Here is an 18,387-nt window from a genome sequence, read left to right as displayed (position 1 = left end):
GGAAAACTAGTAATTTTGAGATTAATTAATGGCTACATCAAGATTAATTATGTTGTATTTATGTAAGCATGTATGTATGCATATGAAGTTCTATAGCAATTTTGGCCAACCTTAACATCATATATATATCAAACGGTCTTGGAATACATTGCATTGGGTTATTTTTATTATTGCAAAATACAATTATAAATATATATATATATATATATATATATATATATATATATATATGCAATATCATGTAGGGTAGTATTTAATGATCAAGATTGTTGTATATATCATGAATTTACTCACCCAGTGTAGGATCAATCCCTTATTTCTTATGTCCATGCAATTGTTTGTTATGTAATGTGTATTTGTGAACTAGGATCAATTTAGTCTGTGGCAATAATATATAAGAAGTTGACAATGCATGGCTCAGTTTTATATATAGTCCAGTGATCTTAATAATTGATTAATGCATGCCTTCAATTTGACCCTTCTAATTTTTCTTATATGACTCGCATTAAACTAAAGCAAACAGACGAAAAATATCAATAATTATGTTTAATCGTGTATTACTAATCTTGTTATGAGTTTTTATTTTTTCAAGCCTTCCTTCTGTACATGTAACTAACCTTATTCTTTATTGAATAAGTAACAACTTTTTCAAGATGCCATAATGATTTATGATAGAAAAAGAGTATGCTATCTTCACTTATATCTATTTGATAGATCTTTTATTATGTATTGTTTATATGTTTGGTTTTATCTTTGATGATCAATATCTAAGTGCTCATATAGTCCTTTGTGATGGCTCTTTCTCATTAGTTCGATATTATATATGATATTAAACTATAGAGTTGCATAACTAGACCTAAATGCATAAGGAAAGCTATCACACAAATATGTATATATTTTATCACACCCTAGTTATGTAACAGGGGAAGGAAAGAGCATGCGAGGCATATGATTGGCTTGTATAAACTATCACAAAGTAATAAAAATATAGGTTAAAATGGTTCATTAATTCAAACCCAAATATACTCATTCAATTCCCTGAAGTGAATGTGAGATTGATTGATGGTAAGGATACAATTATCTAAGCATGTTATTGCTAAAAGGAACACGTTACTTATACATGACATTGCCAATAGAATTTCTGGCTTAAAAGGTGTAGAGATTTTAAAGGTTGTTGGATTGATTCCATACCCCCATATGCAAGGATTAGGGGAAGATAGTAATTATTTCATTAATTTATGTAATTCTTGCACATAAATAATAAAATATATATTGATGGTCAGTTTGGTACATACATTAACTTAAATATTAACGTTTTATTTAATAAAAGTGGCCACATGTTTATTAATATATTTCAAAATGATACCATCCTGAAGATGGATATGAATAGATGTCATTAGCTATATACCAAATGTAAATGCTTTAATTAAAACTAATGTCCCAGAAGGATAACAAACATCAATTTCTAATGAACCTAAAGCTCGCCTGAAGCGTGGTATTTCAATAGGCTCCACGATAAAATATAAGAATCTTGAATCAGGAAAAGTGCAATTATTGACAATAGCAAATTTGAGGAAGTAATGCATTTTGATAAATCTTTATAAGAGATTATATTTAGTAAAATGGATATGTTTCATGATTACATAGAGTACTCTAGAAGAGTATAGAATTATCCAACAAGCTTAGCATGTATCAAGATTATAATCAAAGCTCCAGCAGAGTATAAAATCTTGGATCAAGTATAAGTTGATTGTCTTGCCAATTATATATAGAAACACATGTTGGTGTTCTAATATCATATCATATTATGTCTCATAAAGTGATCACCTGTTGGAAAACTAACCATAATATAAGTTTAGATAAACGATTGGATGTGATAATTAAATTAGGCCATCTGGATTCAATAAATACCCGTTATGGAAACTTGAAGTTTCGTTTGATAATTTGCTGACACTCTCTCAATGTTAGATATATGAAATGTATTGAATGGCAAGACATAACATTGAGATTGAACTATATTTGGATTGTGATTTTTAATGATTTATGTTGAAGAAAATTTCAAGAGATAATATATTCGTTTTGAATAAATTTTCATACGAAAGAGTAATAGGTGACTAGAAGTTCACCGGAATAACTTATATGTTGTCACATGTTGGTGACCAGAAGCTCACCAAATACAAGTTGTATGTGGAAATTCTGAATATTTAATTAGTATCATACTATCAAGGTTTCTAGTGATCTAAAAGATCATCACCTAGTAGAATTACAATCAAGTTTATATTTGTATAACAATTCTATTGATTGGGCCTATTGTATGTCAGCACATAAGAAATAGGAAAAGAAGGAAATTCAACTGCACAACATATGTCTCCCCATTGATATTGAATTATTGATCTCCTGAAGAGAACAAATTATGAAAAATTTAATAATAAATACATATGCGTTATGCAATGTAAAGCTAATGAAGAAATGATTTTTCTTTAAAATTGCTCTCTAGAAGAGATAAAAGCTTGTTTAATATAATTCTCCTGAGAGATGAATTTTCTTGATTATGATCCTCCCATGAAATGAATTTTATTGCAAATTTGTATACTAAGTTGGTATAGAATTAGATGCCCCTATAAATAAGATATTTTACCAACTTAGGGGGAGAAGAATTAGCAAAAGTTGGAAAAATCGGAAAATATATAATTGATGATCCCTATATAGGTAGTTTGAAAAGTTATATGCCAACTTTTGTCTATATATTATCAAGATATGTTGCACATTTATGATTTGATTTGTATTTAGTTATGACTCATGTTGCATAGCGTTGAAGATACTTTTTGGTCATATTATGTGTACACATTGAGATAAAATCTTGCCAATTATACTTGAATCACTACACCTGAAGTGTAGGTTGTATGATCGGTTCCAAAATAAAGATATCTCTAATGGATATGATATATGGCCAGATAGTGCAGTTAACACTAATAGCGTAATAGTATATAAATATCATAGTGTATGAAATACCCTAAAAATGGTATAGATATCGGAATTATTACAATAGATGGCCTATAATGTAAGGAAGTTATGATGGTACCAATAAGAAATGTATTCAGATATCATAGTAACATAGCATGCGAAATGTACATTAAAGGAATATTATGATACCGGTACACAAGGGAACCGATAAATAATATGCATATGCATGATAGAATGGACTAGTGAATAAGGGATCTGAAATATATATGTCCATTTTAATGTCGACATAATGATAATGATCAAAAGTTTGTCATGGACCAGAAGTCCAATGAAATATGGATTTTTAAATCCACACTGTACAGTGTCTTGCTTTATTTTGAGTCTTATGTCCATGTACATGTGTAAGTCATAAGTTAATGGATTAATCATTATTGCATATGTCAGAAGTTGTTAGATGCATTTCTCATTGTATATTTTGTTTAATATGTTATCATGTTTTCTATATCTCATATTGCATGCATTAGTTTCTATACAATAATTGTGGTGTATGTGAATGTTCATTCAAAGTATAGTAAGGCATATTTACAACTTTGATGGAAAATTAGAAAGACATATTTATATTCCAACGGGCTTATAATTATGATGAAATTATATATGACATTGATCTAATATTATTTATGAATCATGTAAGAAAAGTTCCCGAAGAACTTATATGCAACGTATTTATAGCCCTAGAAATTTTATATCTTGAATATTGCAACTATTATCAAACTCTTGAAAAGTTTATGTGACTACATCATTGACATCTCAACCTGAAGTTTGAGCATATGAAAGTTAGTGAGATTTGCTTTTTGTATTTGCAAGAGAGCTATCGTGTCAATTATGAAACGTCTAAAGAATATAAATGGAATACTTATGCGTGAGAATGTTTTCTTATGGTCCAGAAGAACCATGATTAGCGTATCTAATTACATGTATTTTATTATAATTCAGATGAGATTGAAGAACGACATTAATAATATCAAGTTTTGTCATCAAATTATTATTAATAAATGTTTGATCAAATAATGATCATCGATTTCTATTATTAACGACTTCCAGAAGAAGGCCTAACCGCATAAGTTTAACTTTTAAGTAAATTTATTCAAACAGAGGTTTGGAATGATGTAGAGATAAATACATGTATGGTGAACCGAAGACAATTCACATGTTCACTTGAAGACTTGAAGATGCAATTTCAGTTTAGGAGGATTGAAGACCAACGAATGATATTTTACTACATATTAGAAGATATCCAACTATATTGGGTTCATTGTTGCGGCACTAGAAGATCTCAAGTTATGTATTCATCAGGGGGAGAAAATAAGCGCTCCACTCTTTTTCCCTTGACCATGATTTTGTCCCACATTGGGTTTTCCTGGTAAGGTTTTTTAATGAGGCGACATCTCAAGCGTAATACGAAGAATGTTGTACTCTTTTTCCTTCATTAGGTTTTTATCCCACAGGGTTTTTCCTAATAAGGTTTTAACGAGGCACACTCTTCAATAATGGACATCTAAGGGGGAGTGTTATGAAATATTGTGAGGATATCCATTATCCTCCTTTTATCATTTCGGATATTCTAGATCTAGGGTTTATTATTATCTAAGCAAACCCTTGTTATATTGTATGTATATATACCCCCCACTCTATGGAATAAGATAGACTGATATTTCTCTCCCCAATTTCTCTCCTATCTCTCTTTATTTTCTCTTCCGTATTTAACATAATAATAATAATAATAATAATAATAATAATAATAATTTGATTGTATCTCGGCTCCCCACTAACTTCTTGTAAATCGTTTGACTTTGTAGGTTTTTGTTACTATAATAATAATAATAATAAAGAAAAATTCATGGGAAAAATCCCACCTTTGGGCCATTCGTTTTTAATAATCTCACCTTTGAGATATTATTTAATAATCCGACCTTTACGCCCCATTCTTGTTTATTGGTCCCAACCGGTCATGTAACCTGTTATATGACACGTGGCGGCTTGTGGTTGCTCAAAAAAAAAAAAACAAAAAAAAATAACAAAAAAAAAAAAAAAACAGCCAGCCACCAGGAAGCCAGCCCAGGCCAGCCCCCTGCCGCCGGTACCTGCTCCGGCAGACGTGCCGGCGGCCTCCCTCCCCTTCCCCTCCTTCCTCGACACCCACCATCCCACCTTCGCAGCAATTAAAGCCACTGATTCACCGCCACCACTGCACCCCCTTTTCCGGGTTTCGGGTTTTCTAAGTTAAAATGATTTTTTGGTGGTGTTGGGTGGGGGAATAGGGTTTATGGGGGCCAAATAACATGGTAAGGGGTGGTTTCGGGGCTGCGGTGGTCGGAAAGGGGTGGAATCAGAACTGAAGTTCGTGAAGGTGGAGGTTGGTTGCGGTTTTCGCGGGTTAGCGTTCGTTTCGATGGGTGGGGCGACGGTTAAGGGGAGGTCGGAGTAATAGGGGGTGGGTCGGCCGACGGTGGGTGATCTGGACGTCGGCCGGCCGATTTCTGGGCTGGGGGAGAGGGGTGCTGCGTGAAGGGGAGGAGGAGAGGGAATGGTGGCAAGATGGTGGGGAAGGTGGTGGCAGGGGTGGTGGTTTTTTTTTTTTTAATTTTGGACAAATTCAATTGTGATACGTGTAAATTAAACTTAAAAAAAAAATATTTACCTACTCAATCGGTTTCTGGTCAAATGAGACCAATAAAAAAAAATGGTGGGTAAAAGTCGGATTATTAAATAATATCTCAAAGGTGGGATTATTAAAAACAAATGGCCCAACGTGGGATTATTCTCATAAATTTTTCATAATAATAATAATAATAATAATAATAATAATAATAATTTGCTCTGTCCAAAGTGACTAGTGCAAAATCAAAACATTTGGCTTAAAAAAACTGAGGGAGTATTAGGAGGGCCTTAAACAAAAGTAACACAAATTAAAACAAGTTGCAAAATCCTCTCTCCTGATTTGATCGGAGTTAGCCGGAAACATGTCGACGATATACGTATTGGAGCCGCCGACGAAAGGGAAGGTCGTTATACACACAACATATGGACCCATTGACATCGAGCTTTGGCCAAAAGAAGCTCCTAAAGCTGTTCGAAATTTTGTTCAGCTTTGCCTTGAAGGTTACTATGATTCCACCATTTTTCATCGCATTATTAAGGGTTTTCTCATTCAGGGTGGTGATCCCACTTCTACTGGCCTCGGTATTTTCTCTATTCTCCCTCTTTGTCTTCTTAATTTTTCAATTTCAACTCGTAATCATTGAATTAGGGCTTTATTGCTGTTTTGAGTAGTGTAACTGAGATGGGTTTTCAATTTTGTTGTTGATTATGAGAAAATGAGGTTTAATTTTGATTGGGTACCAAACTTTTGAGGGTTTTTGTTTTGGATGATTTTTTTGATCCAATTTACTTATTTTGAGCATGTAATGATTGAATTTGGGCTTTAATTTTGTTTATGTAGTAATACTGTGATGGGTTTGTGTATTTTTTTTTTTATCCAATTTACTTGTTTTGAGCATGTAAATAATGATTTAAGGGTTTAATTTTGTTTTTGGTAGCAAAGCTGTGATGGGTTTTCAATTTGATTGGTGGATATGAGATAATCTGGCATTTGTTTGTAATGGGTACTCGTAAAGTAGAGTGATATTGGAGGATTCTGAATTCTTTGAGAGTGCGTTAGAATTAGAGATTCCATTTTGATGGTTGGATTGGAGAAATATTTGTTCTGGGTAGCCTAAAATTTTGAACTTTATATTTAAATTGTTTGCTTTTATTGATGTATTTCATGATCTTATAATTGCAGTATGCCTTCCTTTTTTATGTTTTATGAGCAATAACAAGCTGGTTTTAGTTCATGTTTGAAGGTTTTAGGGTTAGAATAATATTTTCTTTTTTGCTTGTTTGGGATGGAAATTGAAATTAGGAAAAATAAGTGTTACTTGTGTTTTTGTAAACTCGTGATTTCATTGTTTATATTCTTACTGGTTCTGCATTCAACATACTTGACATTTTACTTCTTTTGGGCTCGCCATAAAGAGGATTGCACCTTTAGAGAAGAATCAGAGCTTAAGCTGATATGTAAGTGAGCTGGCTTAAAAAAATAGTTCAGACTACTTAAAAAAATAATCTGTCATTACATCAAGGACTTGGCTTATAATGAAAGAAGATTGTGGATAAATATGCCATGCAAAACATTCTCTTATAATATAAACTTCAGTTGCTGCATTGAGGATGTTGAGTTGCGTTCTTTATACATCTTGAAACAAAATACTGTTAAGATACTGGCTCCAATAATGATGTTAAGATACGGAAATTATAAGGATTTTCATTTTCTTAAAAGTTTAAATAATGGATGTTCCATCAATATGCTGCATATTTCTATTAGTAGTGCTTAATAAACAATTACTTTCTGTGTGCAGCTCTTGGATTTAATTTTGTATCATGCTGATTATCAATATCTTGATCAGCAATTTGTTGTGGTTAGGTGGTGAAAGCATATATGGTGCAGCATTTTCTGATGAATTCCATTCTCGTCTACGTTTCAACCATAGGGGCTTGGTTGCGTGCGCAAATGCTGGTTCTCCGCATACAAATGGAAGTCAATTTTTTATGACATTGGACCGTTGTGATTGGCTTGATAAGAAAAATACGATCTTTGGAAAGGTATGGTAATCTTTGTCTTTAATATTGTGATATTTATACTCGTAATTATGAAGAGACCGTTCTTGAGCACTGAGCCGCATTTTCTTCTTTTATACAAGTATTTCTTTTCCTCATTTGGTTGCCCTGGTTGTGGTTGGTTGGACATAAGGGAAGACATATAGTCAAAAAATAAAAAAGGAAGAGATATCTGTTGATACTTGATATTCCTACTTTTGAAGGAAATTGTGAGTTGAATAAAATGGAAACATAGATGTAGGTCTTGTAGCATCTAGATAATCTACATATTGTACATTGATAACTTTAGGAGATGCAAGCATGATGCAGGAAGAAAGTTATAAGTAACCTTTACAGAGATCAGATCTGAATTTAGTGGGTGACACCTGAAGTTGATATGCTGCATATATTTATGTTTTTTCTGGCTCTAGCTGATGAGTCATTTGATAGTACACCCTTAATTTATCAATCTTAAATTATTAGAATGTCCCATGTTTGAATAGATCACTCCTTTAAATCTCTAGATTCCAGTGTCTTGGTACAAAGCAGATTATTTCTTGGCTGCCTTGCTGTGGCTATTTTAATTTTGATGATAATCTCATTTAAGTACATGTCAATTAATCTTCTTACTGTCATAGATCTAGTGACATGGTTCACTTGTTTTAACCTTAGGGGATAGTAATTCAATAAAAACAGCGGTAGTGTATGTTCCATCCTTGTGTTGGTTTTCGGAGCTCAAGAAGTATGATAATTACACTATCTCATCAAATAAAGAGGCTAAATCATGTTAAAAAAAGCATGTTAATTGAATGGTAGTCAGGCAGTCAGGGTGGCCTTTGAAGTTTAGGAAGATTATTTGAAAAAAGATTTATGCAACCATTACCCTTGTGATTATATACCTTCATGCATCAGTTTGAAAAATATTAATTGACAATAAGAGTTTTTTTGCATTAGAATGGTAGTCAGTCAAAAGTGACCAGATTTGTGGCTTTAAATGAGTTTCTTGGAGAAGAAATTGAAGTGGTTTATATATTGTACTTAATTACTACAATGCGACCCAATTGGAGGTTTACTAGAGGTCCACTTATCAATTGAGCATGCACAAAGTAAACAATTCATAAAGTCCATTTGCATGCTTTGTCAGAGAATTGAGAAGATACAAACCTAATAAGTTAGAATCTCATTTGGTCTTCTGATGCTTCATATATTTCATACACACCCCTGTAACCTATATATATCTATCTTGTTACCAGCATGAAAAAGCCTTCTGTCAGAAATCGCATAATCTTGTTTAACAAGAGAACTGAATGATATCCTTGGTATTCCCAATTGTGAGTTACTGACAGAGGTGTTGATCTGGAATGGAGTTGTTTTGCTTTGCAACTAGGTCTTGCCTGGAAGTTTAAATGGTGTAATGGTAGCTTTACTGAAGGAAGAAGGGGGTATTCTTCTTTCCGCTGAGGACTCTTGATATGTGTCTTGTCTTATATTCTTGCCAGCAAATAGTAAATCATGTTTCTTAATACCTTTCTATGCTTGTTGATTTTAACTCAAGCATGTAAGTGGTTGCCACAGATAAGATCTAAAAACTAAAATTTTTGGCGCATGCAGGGTTATGAAAATGGGTGACAGATTTATAAGAAAAGGCTAAGCTATATTGCCCTTGACGGTGTCACATAATGTACTCTATATTTCCCTTTTCATGTTTTCTTGCAAGTTACATCGGTATGTTCTGTTGCAGGTTACTGGAGATTCTATATACAATCTTCTCCGGATAGGAGAAGTTGAAACTGATAAGGATGACAGACCCTTGGACCCTGCTCCGAAGATAACATCTGTTGAGGTTTGGTTCTGCTCATGCATGCCATCTGTTTCTTTTATTCTGCATGTCTTCAGATCCTCGAGGTTGAACGTAATCTCTCACATTTTTAAGGCTAAAACTATGGTAGCCTCGTTGTATTCAATGTCTGAGGCCATGTGAATTCCTTGATCTCTCTCTCTTTTTCTCACACAGGCACGCTGTCACTCATTTTTTTTTTGACGCACGCTGTCACACGCAATTTGAATACCCTTTTATTTATGTCTAATTATACCTCGTCATTATGTTTGAGAGTAGTTGCTGAGACAAACAGCAAGTGTATGATCTCCCACTGTATCAAAAAGCCTCCTTCAAACTGTTAATTTTTCTTAACTGGCAAGGGATGTTGAAGATCAAAAAGGAAATGGTTGAAATTTGAGCATTTATATTTTTTTTTCTTATGGGATTAAGGCTTTGATTGATTGATTGGTTGATTGATTGTAAGTAGGTTATATGGAATCCCTTTGAAGATATTGTCCCACGAGAATTAAAGAAGTTGCCCCAGTTGGAATCTGACAAAGATAACAAAGATTTGAAGAAGAAAGCCGTGAAGTGAGTTTTCCTGGATGTTGACAATTTTCTTTCATATCTATGCATATATGTATCATTTACCATTCAAGTTGTAATTTTCTGATGCAGAAAGCTGAACTTACTTTCATTTGGTGAGGAAGCCGAAGAAGATGAGAGGGATTTGACAGCTGTGAAGCAAAAAATTAAGAGCAGTCATGATGTGTTGGATGATCCTCGTCTACTGAAAGAACACAATCTCACTGAAGAAATGGTACTACTATACCTCGGTATCTTCTTGAATTGTGAACATATGTACATTTTTACCTACATGTCCTTGAGACTACTGCCTTTTGAAGAACTAAATTGTTTATTGAAGTCAGCTTGCCAGCATATCATTTTTATACTGAATTTTTTAACAATGATATATTATAATACACGTGCCCACATGGAGATAGAGAAGAATAGATTTTCCCTTTCTTTGTTTGGTTTTTAGGAATGCCATAAAGCTTTTAATTGGAGAAGAAAATTATTATAGCCCATGTCAAAGTTTTAGGAAAATGATAAAAAGTAATGCTGTGGCGTAAACAGGAGTATTGGACTAAGGTCTAAGGGGACTTCATTCATTCAGTCTTCGTAATAAACTTCAGGTAACAAAGTGAAGAAAACAAAATAATAATAAGTCCTGACTCCTGAGATAGTGAAATATAATTCTTTACAGGACATATATTTAGCTAATTTTTATCTCAATGTTGTTAACAATAGAACAAGTTTCATGGGCTTCCTTCTTCAGACTTGCAGTACGGTTGATATGTTTAATTGATCAATTCTAAATGTAAATAGTGATGTTACTTGCTTGGCAAATACTTCTTTTGGGGATTCAAATAATGTTCTATATATCGAAAATGTGACCATTGCACAAATATACATAATTGTTTTGGCCTTTTGGGTGGTCTTATCTTTGTCTCAGCTAATAATTGTTGTCTTTGCTAAACTTTTGTCTATCAGAATCCAGATAAACTCAAGAGTGCAAGGGATTTGCAATTATCTGTGAGAGAAGCTTTGAATTCAAAAAATCAGGAGTCACAAAAGGGGAAAGCTGATGAGTTATCTGGTTCTCGTGCTTTAAGTGACAGTGATGAGGATGAAAGAAGTTTTGATGGACGAATGCGTGAGCAGATTTTGAGGAAAAGAATGGAGATTGGTGATCTCCCTACTAATACTAAGCAAAAGTCTCAAAGTGGTATGGGTACTTTTATTATCTAACTTGATTTTATTGACTCATGGTGGCCTTGGACTTAGTCATTTTAGTCTCAAACCTACTTCCAATTGCAGATGTTGATGTGCATATAGGCATAGCCTGATTAGAAATGAGAAAAGTGGGTAGAAGTGGAGAGGGATTCCCCCTCTATATTGTTGTCCAGATTAGTTTCACTGTTCAAGGGTACTCCTTGATGAATGTGATGATAATCATGTTCAATTTTTCAACTTTCTTTTCATAGTTCCAGTTTATTATTCACATTCCTTGTCAGTCATTGGTAATTTGCATTTGCCTAAGAATCATCCATCAAAACTTTGAAGTTGGGAGATACCCTGTCTCTTATCCCTCCCCCCTTCCCAAATTAATTTTACCTTGTAATTTTGTTATGTTCATGCAGTTATACAATTCCTGATTTGCAACTGTACTGCTATGTTCTAATTTTCACCGTGTCAGCATCTTTAACTTAGTTTCTTTGTCTCCTGTTCTTTATATTAGAGAGATCAATGTCCACGGATCAGCAGAAGTTAGCCACAAGGTAAAACCTAAAAGCCTTACCCTGATTATGTACCTATTTTCATTCTAATTTTTTCTTGATGCTGCACGTCATTTTCTTTGCTGCATCTTAGATGCCTAGTGATGAGAGCTTGGTAGAAAATTAGGCCATATAACAGACATAAAAATGCGCCTAACACAAAGTCATAAAACTGAGAGACATAAAAGTGCTCCTAGAATAGAAATTATATGCAAGAGAGAGAGTGAGAGAGAGAGAGGGCTTTGGAGGATGTAGATGTGGGGGAGAGTAACAGAATATTCTTTAATTTTGATAATACAATAATTTTGGGTGACAATTTGAATTTCACTTTATTTTATAGGTTACCTACTTGGAATCTCTGTTATTCGAGGAACTGAATTATTGGTCAGCTAGTGTGCTATCTTTGCAAAGTCTTTTGACTCATGGGATTTTTTTTTAAAAGCGATAAAATGACCAGGTAGCCATCACCCTCTCGTCGAGTCCTCGCACCAATGAAGGTTGAACTAAGAAAGATAATTACTCACCATTTTTGGCTTTGTTGTTATAATTTCTCTTGCTGTTGCCAGAGAGGGATCTCTTAACTATTGGATTTATTTTTTTATTTTTTTTAATCTCTAATAACTTAATAAATTACTGTGTAGTTTCTGAGATCTGTGGTTGCTTAATATCAATTTCAACCTGCAGATAGAAACTTATAGTGATATTCCTAGGGTTGCCAAGTTTTCCCTTGGAAACAGCAGATTGGTGAGATAACATTTATGTAGGTGACGCATTCAGCAGTAAAACCCTTGTCTCAGCTTGTTTAAGTCGGCTGTATATTTTTAATTATTGGTCGTTGGCCTCTCTGTTTGTTAATGCTGAGATCTTGCAAGAAAAGGGATAGTTTCACTTATTATCGTGCTAATTAGGTTGACTTGTCTAGTAAATTTTTAAGCTTACATGCTTTAAGTTGTTTGAAGTATGATGACGGAGACTACATTAATTGCTGTTGTTGATGTTTCAGAAATCAACTGTGTTTCTGGGTTTATCTCATGAATTTAATGTTTTAGTAGTCATGTTCACAAAATTTCAATTGTGTTGTGAGCTCTATGACATGTGGTATTGTTGCCTACTTCCTACCTTAAAACTTTCTAGTTTGTGACAACACTCTTCTGGTGTTATATCCAGCAGGTCAGATCCTGAAAGTTCAGATGACCAAAGAAAAGTGGCAAAATTGTCTATCAGGAAAAAGGGAATTGGATCTGAAGCTAGGGCAGTACGTATAGTTAATGCTGACACGGACCTGCAGCTGTTAAATAATGCTGAGCGAGAAAGATTGTTGCAGAAACAGAAGAAGCGGAGACTGAAGGGACGTGAAGATGATGTATGTTATCGTGTCTTTTATCCTTCAGTTCCTATCCTTGTACTATTTCTTTCTTGCACCTTTATTTATGCAGCTTGGTAATGTAATGAAAGTGTCAGCAGCTCAGCACCTATAATTGTCCTCAATATAGTAAAGGTCTGCTGAAAACACTAGTAAAGGTCTGCTGAAAACACTAGCACACAAATTTTGTGTCTGTGAAAATATTGCTGCCTCCATTTTCGTATGATGTTTTTGTTTGTGACTTTGTTCTACCCACTTACTGTAGATTCACCAAACAAGGCCATATTAATAAAGGTGGGTAGTTGTGAGAAAAAGTTAGTTGTGGGGTGAAGGGCAAGATTGTAAAAGATTTTATGTCAAAAAGAATAAAGTAGAAGTGGGTATAACAAAAAACACCTGAAATGAAAGTGGGTAGAATAAAAGGACAGAGGTGGTATATCCTTGTGCATATGATAAATGTTGCTTCAATCTCTTAGATCATTAAGATTTTGTCTTAAGATATGAGTAGCATGACTGACAAACTAATTATATGCAAGCATGTATCCAAAATATGGGCGGTCTTATGTAGTTATTCAATGTAAACATAAATACATAATTATTTGAATAATACTATGTATCATAAATACTCTACAGTATAGCACCACTTATGCTGCTATTGATGCCCTCAAGCTCTTTCCCCCTCTCCCCATTTTTTGTCAATGACTGGAAAAAAATTATAACTTTAAATGGAAAAGATGAACCATATTTTCATACCATGTATAACATCATTGAAGCTCCTTAGTACACTCCAATGAGACAAAAGACAGGGCAAAGAGGGGTAGAAATATATCTCTGGTCTTGTTGCTTTTTTTTCTCTACTTATACCTTGTATCTGTTCTTTGTTCTGGCTTTGCAATTGCTTCACAGCTGCCTGGTCATGGCTGGTCTTTCTTTCAAAAATATCTGGAAAATTGACACTGTTCGATGGTTTGTGTATGTGCTGTCCAGGTACTTGCCAAACTTGAGCGGTTCAAAAATTCAATGGCCAAAAAGCATGTTGAACCGAGTGGCAAATCTGAAAGTGGAATTGATGAAGATCTATCTGACTGGAAAACTGTCCACCTGAAGTTTGCACCTGAACCTGGAAAGGTTATCCTCCCTCTCCCCTTGTGTTATTACTAGATTTTTTGTGTCTGGTGTTCAAATTTTCCAATATTGCCATTTGCAAATTGAAACTCAGAAAAGAGTAAATATCTGAATGCCTTCAAAAAAAAAAAAGAGTAAATATCTGGAATAACACTATACAATTCTTACTAGGATGAAGTTGTGATGCAGATTCCTTAATAAAGTGAAAAATACTGCAGTTCCACACTTCCACCTAGGACAGGAGCTCCCTTTAGAAATTGTTATGTACGTGATGTTCAGTTATGATTATACTTGAAAAAGTTTGATGATCCAGGATGACTTTCTCATTGCTGATTAAATACCATTTACCTTGGAATCCTAAGAAATGCATCATATTCATACTGCTTTGTATTTAGCTTTGTAATGTATAAACTTGCATATATTTTTAAGGATATTTTTTTTTTTTTTTTTTTTTACTAGATTACAAACATTTTATCATTTGCTTCAAATTAAAAAAAATGGTATTACATGTGAGGAAAAATACTGATGAATAATGACAGATGTAGGAGATTGTTCAACTGCCGTTCTGTGCTTAGTGAATAAGCTTGGATTTGATGATTGATGTAGGTTTTTTTGTGTGGAAATCTGTGTGCAGAATAACATGTCACGGAGTGAAGATGCCAATGACTATGCTGTGATTGATCCTCTTTTGGAGAAAGGCAAACAGAAATTCAATAGGATGATAGCAAAGGAAAAGCGACGAGAACGTGAATGGGCTGGGAGATCCCTGACCTGATTCTTTAAACTTCCTTGTTACAATGGCCATGTGATTCACAAATTCCTATGATCCTGTTCTGCGCCTCTTCATGTTGAAGATGCTGGCCAAGGGATGATCCTGCGCTCGAAATACTAAAAGATACATGGAATGCTTTTCACAAGAATATTGCTTCCAGTCGCATATTATGTCTTGTATCTGATGAGCACAAATTTGGAGTAAATGTCGATCTGTGAATGTATACTATCAGACTGTAATATAAATCTCCCCTCTTCAATGATATTCTTGGTTCTATACGGGGAAATCTGTGTTTCTCACTGTCTCACAATGGCATTTCTGTAATGAAAATGACTTATATGAGGTGAAATGTCGGTAATGTCCCCATGAGAAACATAAGCTGTTTCTCATCATGAGAAATGGGAGCCTCCTCGTTCTATACTTGATGATTTATATTCAAAATTTTCCATTTAAATAAATTATTCATTTTTTCTATAATTTCCCACAGTATAGAAAGAAATTCACTTTTGAAGGAAAAAATGACTTTAGATACTTCCAGGCTTGGGTTGAGCCATAATATTCAGGGTACCAAGCCCAATAAGCCCAAACCGAAAGATCATTGGGAGCAAATCATAACCAATGACCAAATGAAGTTTCTTTCATTTTCCTTCTCTTCCTTTCTTTTCCCTTCCTCTTTCTTTCCCTTTCTTTCCTTTACTATAATATTGAACTAAACAAAGCCTAAATTCTACTTTTTTTAAGAAGAAAGGCCTAAATTCTACTTGTATATTAACTTTTCCATTTTTAATTTTTTTTTTAACTATAATCATAACTTCTTACATCAACACAATAACTTTTCCACAATAACTTTCCCTCATCCCCTGAATATACAAATAATACAATAATCTACTCATGTCAAATTTGAGAAATAAAAAATAATAACAATAAGTAATTAATATATTCCGTGCTTTAGCATGGATATGCTCTTATTTCGTATTAATTTAAGAATTGATGACATGATATGAGTCAATCTATATAATTTAAGTTACCATTTCGTATCACACTATCATGCCTTCATTCGTGTATTATTCGAAAATAATTTTGCGACACTATTTACATGAGCCGCGATAGACCGCTACCCGGTATGGACACGTGTCCAATACCAGGGGCAGTACAGTAATTTCGTTGCTAAAGTTACTGGATAATGTTACCGCTGTAAAAACAAATAGTATTCTCTCTCTAGATGTTACCGCTGTAAAAAAACTTCCTTTTTCTCTCTCTAAGAAAAGGTCACCGGAAATCTCGTCGGAAAACTTTTCGAAATCCTAGGGCAAAACCTAGCGAAGTATACGGAATTCGTTGAAACAAGCTCTTTGAATTTGTTTAGAGAAGGAGTGTGGTCTGGAGCGACGAACGAGTGTGGGTCTGGTCTGGGAATCACAGTTGATCGGAATTTCGCGAGCGTGAAGGAATCAAAAGTTGCGAATCAATGGTAGGGCGATGTCAGGTAAAATTGATTTACGAATTTAGGGGTTTGTGTTTAAATTTTTTGATAAACAGGAATTGATATACGAATTTAGGGTTTTTGTTAACTTATTTTCGGTTTGCAGGGGGTAGAAGGGGTGGACGAAGAGGTGGACGTGCGGCGAGTGGTTCAGTTGATAAGGTTAGCGATGTAAAGTAATTGTGAACTGAAATCGAAAGCTATTTGCAATTAAGTGTCCCTGTGCTTGTTTGTTGTCCCTGAAATCCCTCAACCCCTGAATCAATCTGAATTGAATTGGTAGTTTGCATGATCCAAATTGATCTAAAATTGATCGGAATGACATCGAGCCAATATCTGTGTGGGTTTGAACTTAGTTGGTGATAAGTTGGTGAAGCATGTTAGTTTAAGTCAAATAGCTTGTAAATTGTTGATTGGTGAAGCTTGTAAATTGTTTAAGTCCAATTTATTATTGATTTGATGTGTTATTGTGTGAACATGGTGATATGAGTTTGTTCTGGATTCGCACACCCTAGATATGAGTTTGTTAAGTTGATGTGATTGTAATAGATATGTGAATTGGAAATGCAGGACTATGACGAATTTATTGAGTCTGATGTTGATGATGATTCTGGTGGGAGGGATGTGCCAAAGGTGTGTAAAAAACTTGATGATGCCGTGTATAGGGTGTTCTTTAATTACTTTTGATGTGTGTTGTAAGGTTGTATGTGCAGGACGATACACTTAGTGAGGGTGGTAAGATGAAGAAACTAGGCAAAGTCATTCAGAGATGCGAGGAGGAGCTGAAAAGGGTAAAATGGCTTGGTAGTTGGATTTTTTTTATGAAATCAGTAATTTCTTTTCTATTTTGTGATCTGTGTTTGTTTTTGACATACATGCAGCCTGAAAATGTTAATTGTCGCGTGGAGAGTTTTGGTTTAATTAATAATGGATTTTGCGACAAAAAAAGGAAGATAGTGAAGGAGATGGGATTTGCTGGGTTGTATGCATCAGTTGACAGGCAGCTTTCGAGGGAGTTGGCTTATTGGCTTGCAACGAGGGTTGATGTACCCTCTAATTGCTTGATTACTCTTGACGGGAAAGAGTTTCCATTTGACCCTGTCGAAGTCCATTGGGTACTTGGCATTCCTAAGGGGCCCAAGCCGGTTCCGAAGAAAGCAGTTGATGAGGACATGAAAATTTTTGTTCAAGGCGTGGTTAATCAATTCAGTTTGACTACCCCTAGTCGTGTGAGGGGGATACCAAGGAAAAATTTAGTGGATGCATTAGAAGCTCCACTTGAGGATGTGGTTGAGTTTAAGGTTGCCTTTCTGCTACTAGCCCTAGCTGTTATACTGTGTCCTACAACATCCCATAGGCTGTGCTCTACTCTAATCCCAGCAGCATTTGCAGCAAATGACACTGAGTCCTATGATTGGTGTAAGTTAGTTATAGATCAACTTATGTACTCGATTAGTAGCTTAGCAAGGAGGTTTTACCCGATGGGTTTTGCCAAGGGATGTGGAGGGTGTACCATCATTCTTTCGGTTAGTCTTTTGAATTTATTATTTTGTATTATGTTGTGGTATGTTTTGTTGGAGATTTGAGAATGACTCCCTGACATTGTTTTTGTTGGTTGGTGTATTATTGTATGATATAGTTTTTGTTATGCTCTGTTTTGCAGATATTCTATCTTGATCGGTTGAGAAGGCCCCCTTTGAAATGGGGAGTCCTTCCTAGGCTGAAAGTTTGGACACTAGAAGAGATCAACAAGGCTGATCGGTACATGAATGGGGATTTTGGAAAATTGGGGGTATGTGTAATGACTTGTTCATATTTTGGAAAATA

General features: G+C 34.5%; 2 protein-coding genes across 6 annotated transcripts in view; both read left to right on the top strand.

The window, feature by feature from the left end:
* Nucleotides 1-5,878: 5,878 nt before the first annotated feature.
* Nucleotides 5,879-15,419, top strand: LOC110728400 (peptidyl-prolyl cis-trans isomerase CYP57-like). Of its 2 annotated transcripts, none has more exons than XM_021908058.1 (10): nt 5,879-6,204; nt 7,487-7,665; nt 9,401-9,502; nt 9,966-10,069; nt 10,157-10,298; nt 11,033-11,267; nt 11,781-11,820; nt 12,988-13,180; nt 14,168-14,308; nt 14,940-15,419. In XM_021908058.1, exons 1-10 carry the CDS (start codon nt 5,985-5,987, stop codon nt 15,078-15,080), a joined length of 1,497 nt encoding a protein of 498 aa, XP_021763750.1. In that variant the 5' UTR covers nt 5,879-5,984; the 3' UTR covers nt 15,081-15,419. The 2 variants fall into 2 exon arrangements, with proteins under 2 accessions (XP_021763750.1, XP_021763749.1); XM_021908057.1 differs by having other exon boundaries at nt 5,985-6,204; nt 12,985-13,180.
* Nucleotides 15,420-15,602: 183 nt separating this feature from the next.
* Nucleotides 15,603-18,387, top strand: part of LOC110728398 — a 59,024-nt gene continuing 56,239 nt past the window's right edge. For 2 of the 4 annotated variants that reach the window (XM_021908055.1, XM_021908054.1), the window contains exons 1-6: nt 15,603-16,563; nt 16,667-16,722; nt 17,131-17,193; nt 17,261-17,351; nt 17,442-18,086; nt 18,224-18,352. In XM_021908055.1, the coding sequence (XP_021763747.1) occupies nt 16,546-16,563; nt 16,667-16,722; nt 17,131-17,193; nt 17,261-17,351; nt 17,442-18,086; nt 18,224-18,352 (1,002 nt within the window). In that variant the 5' untranslated portion in view covers nt 15,603-16,545. The remainder of the gene's footprint in view (nt 16,564-16,666; nt 16,723-17,130; nt 17,194-17,260; nt 17,352-17,441; nt 18,087-18,223; nt 18,353-18,387) is intronic. The other 2 variants (XM_021908052.1, XM_021908053.1) reach the window with 2 other exon arrangements.

This window comes from Chenopodium quinoa, unplaced genomic scaffold (genome assembly GCF_001683475.1).
Source record: "Chenopodium quinoa cultivar QQ74 unplaced genomic scaffold, ASM168347v1, whole genome shotgun sequence".
Classification (NCBI taxonomy): domain Eukaryota; kingdom Viridiplantae; phylum Streptophyta; class Magnoliopsida; order Caryophyllales; family Amaranthaceae; genus Chenopodium; species Chenopodium quinoa.
This window is presented reverse-complemented; position numbering and strand designations above follow the sequence as displayed.

What these genes read in the sequence shown, in the direction of transcription:
- LOC110728400 (XM_021908057.1), top strand. Translation starts at nt 5,985, where the DNA reads ATGTCGACGATATACGTATTGGAGCCGCCGACGAAAGGGAAGGTCGTT. An exon ending in TTGAAGAAGAAAGCCGTGAA is followed by an intron (nt 10,070 to 10,156) that starts GTGAGTTTTCCT and finishes TTTCTGATGCAG; the next exon opens with AAAGCTGAACTTACTTTCAT. An exon ending in TAAGCAAAAGTCTCAAAGTG is followed by an intron (nt 11,268 to 11,780) that starts GTATGGGTACTT and finishes TCTTTATATTAG; the next exon opens with AGAGATCAATGTCCACGGAT.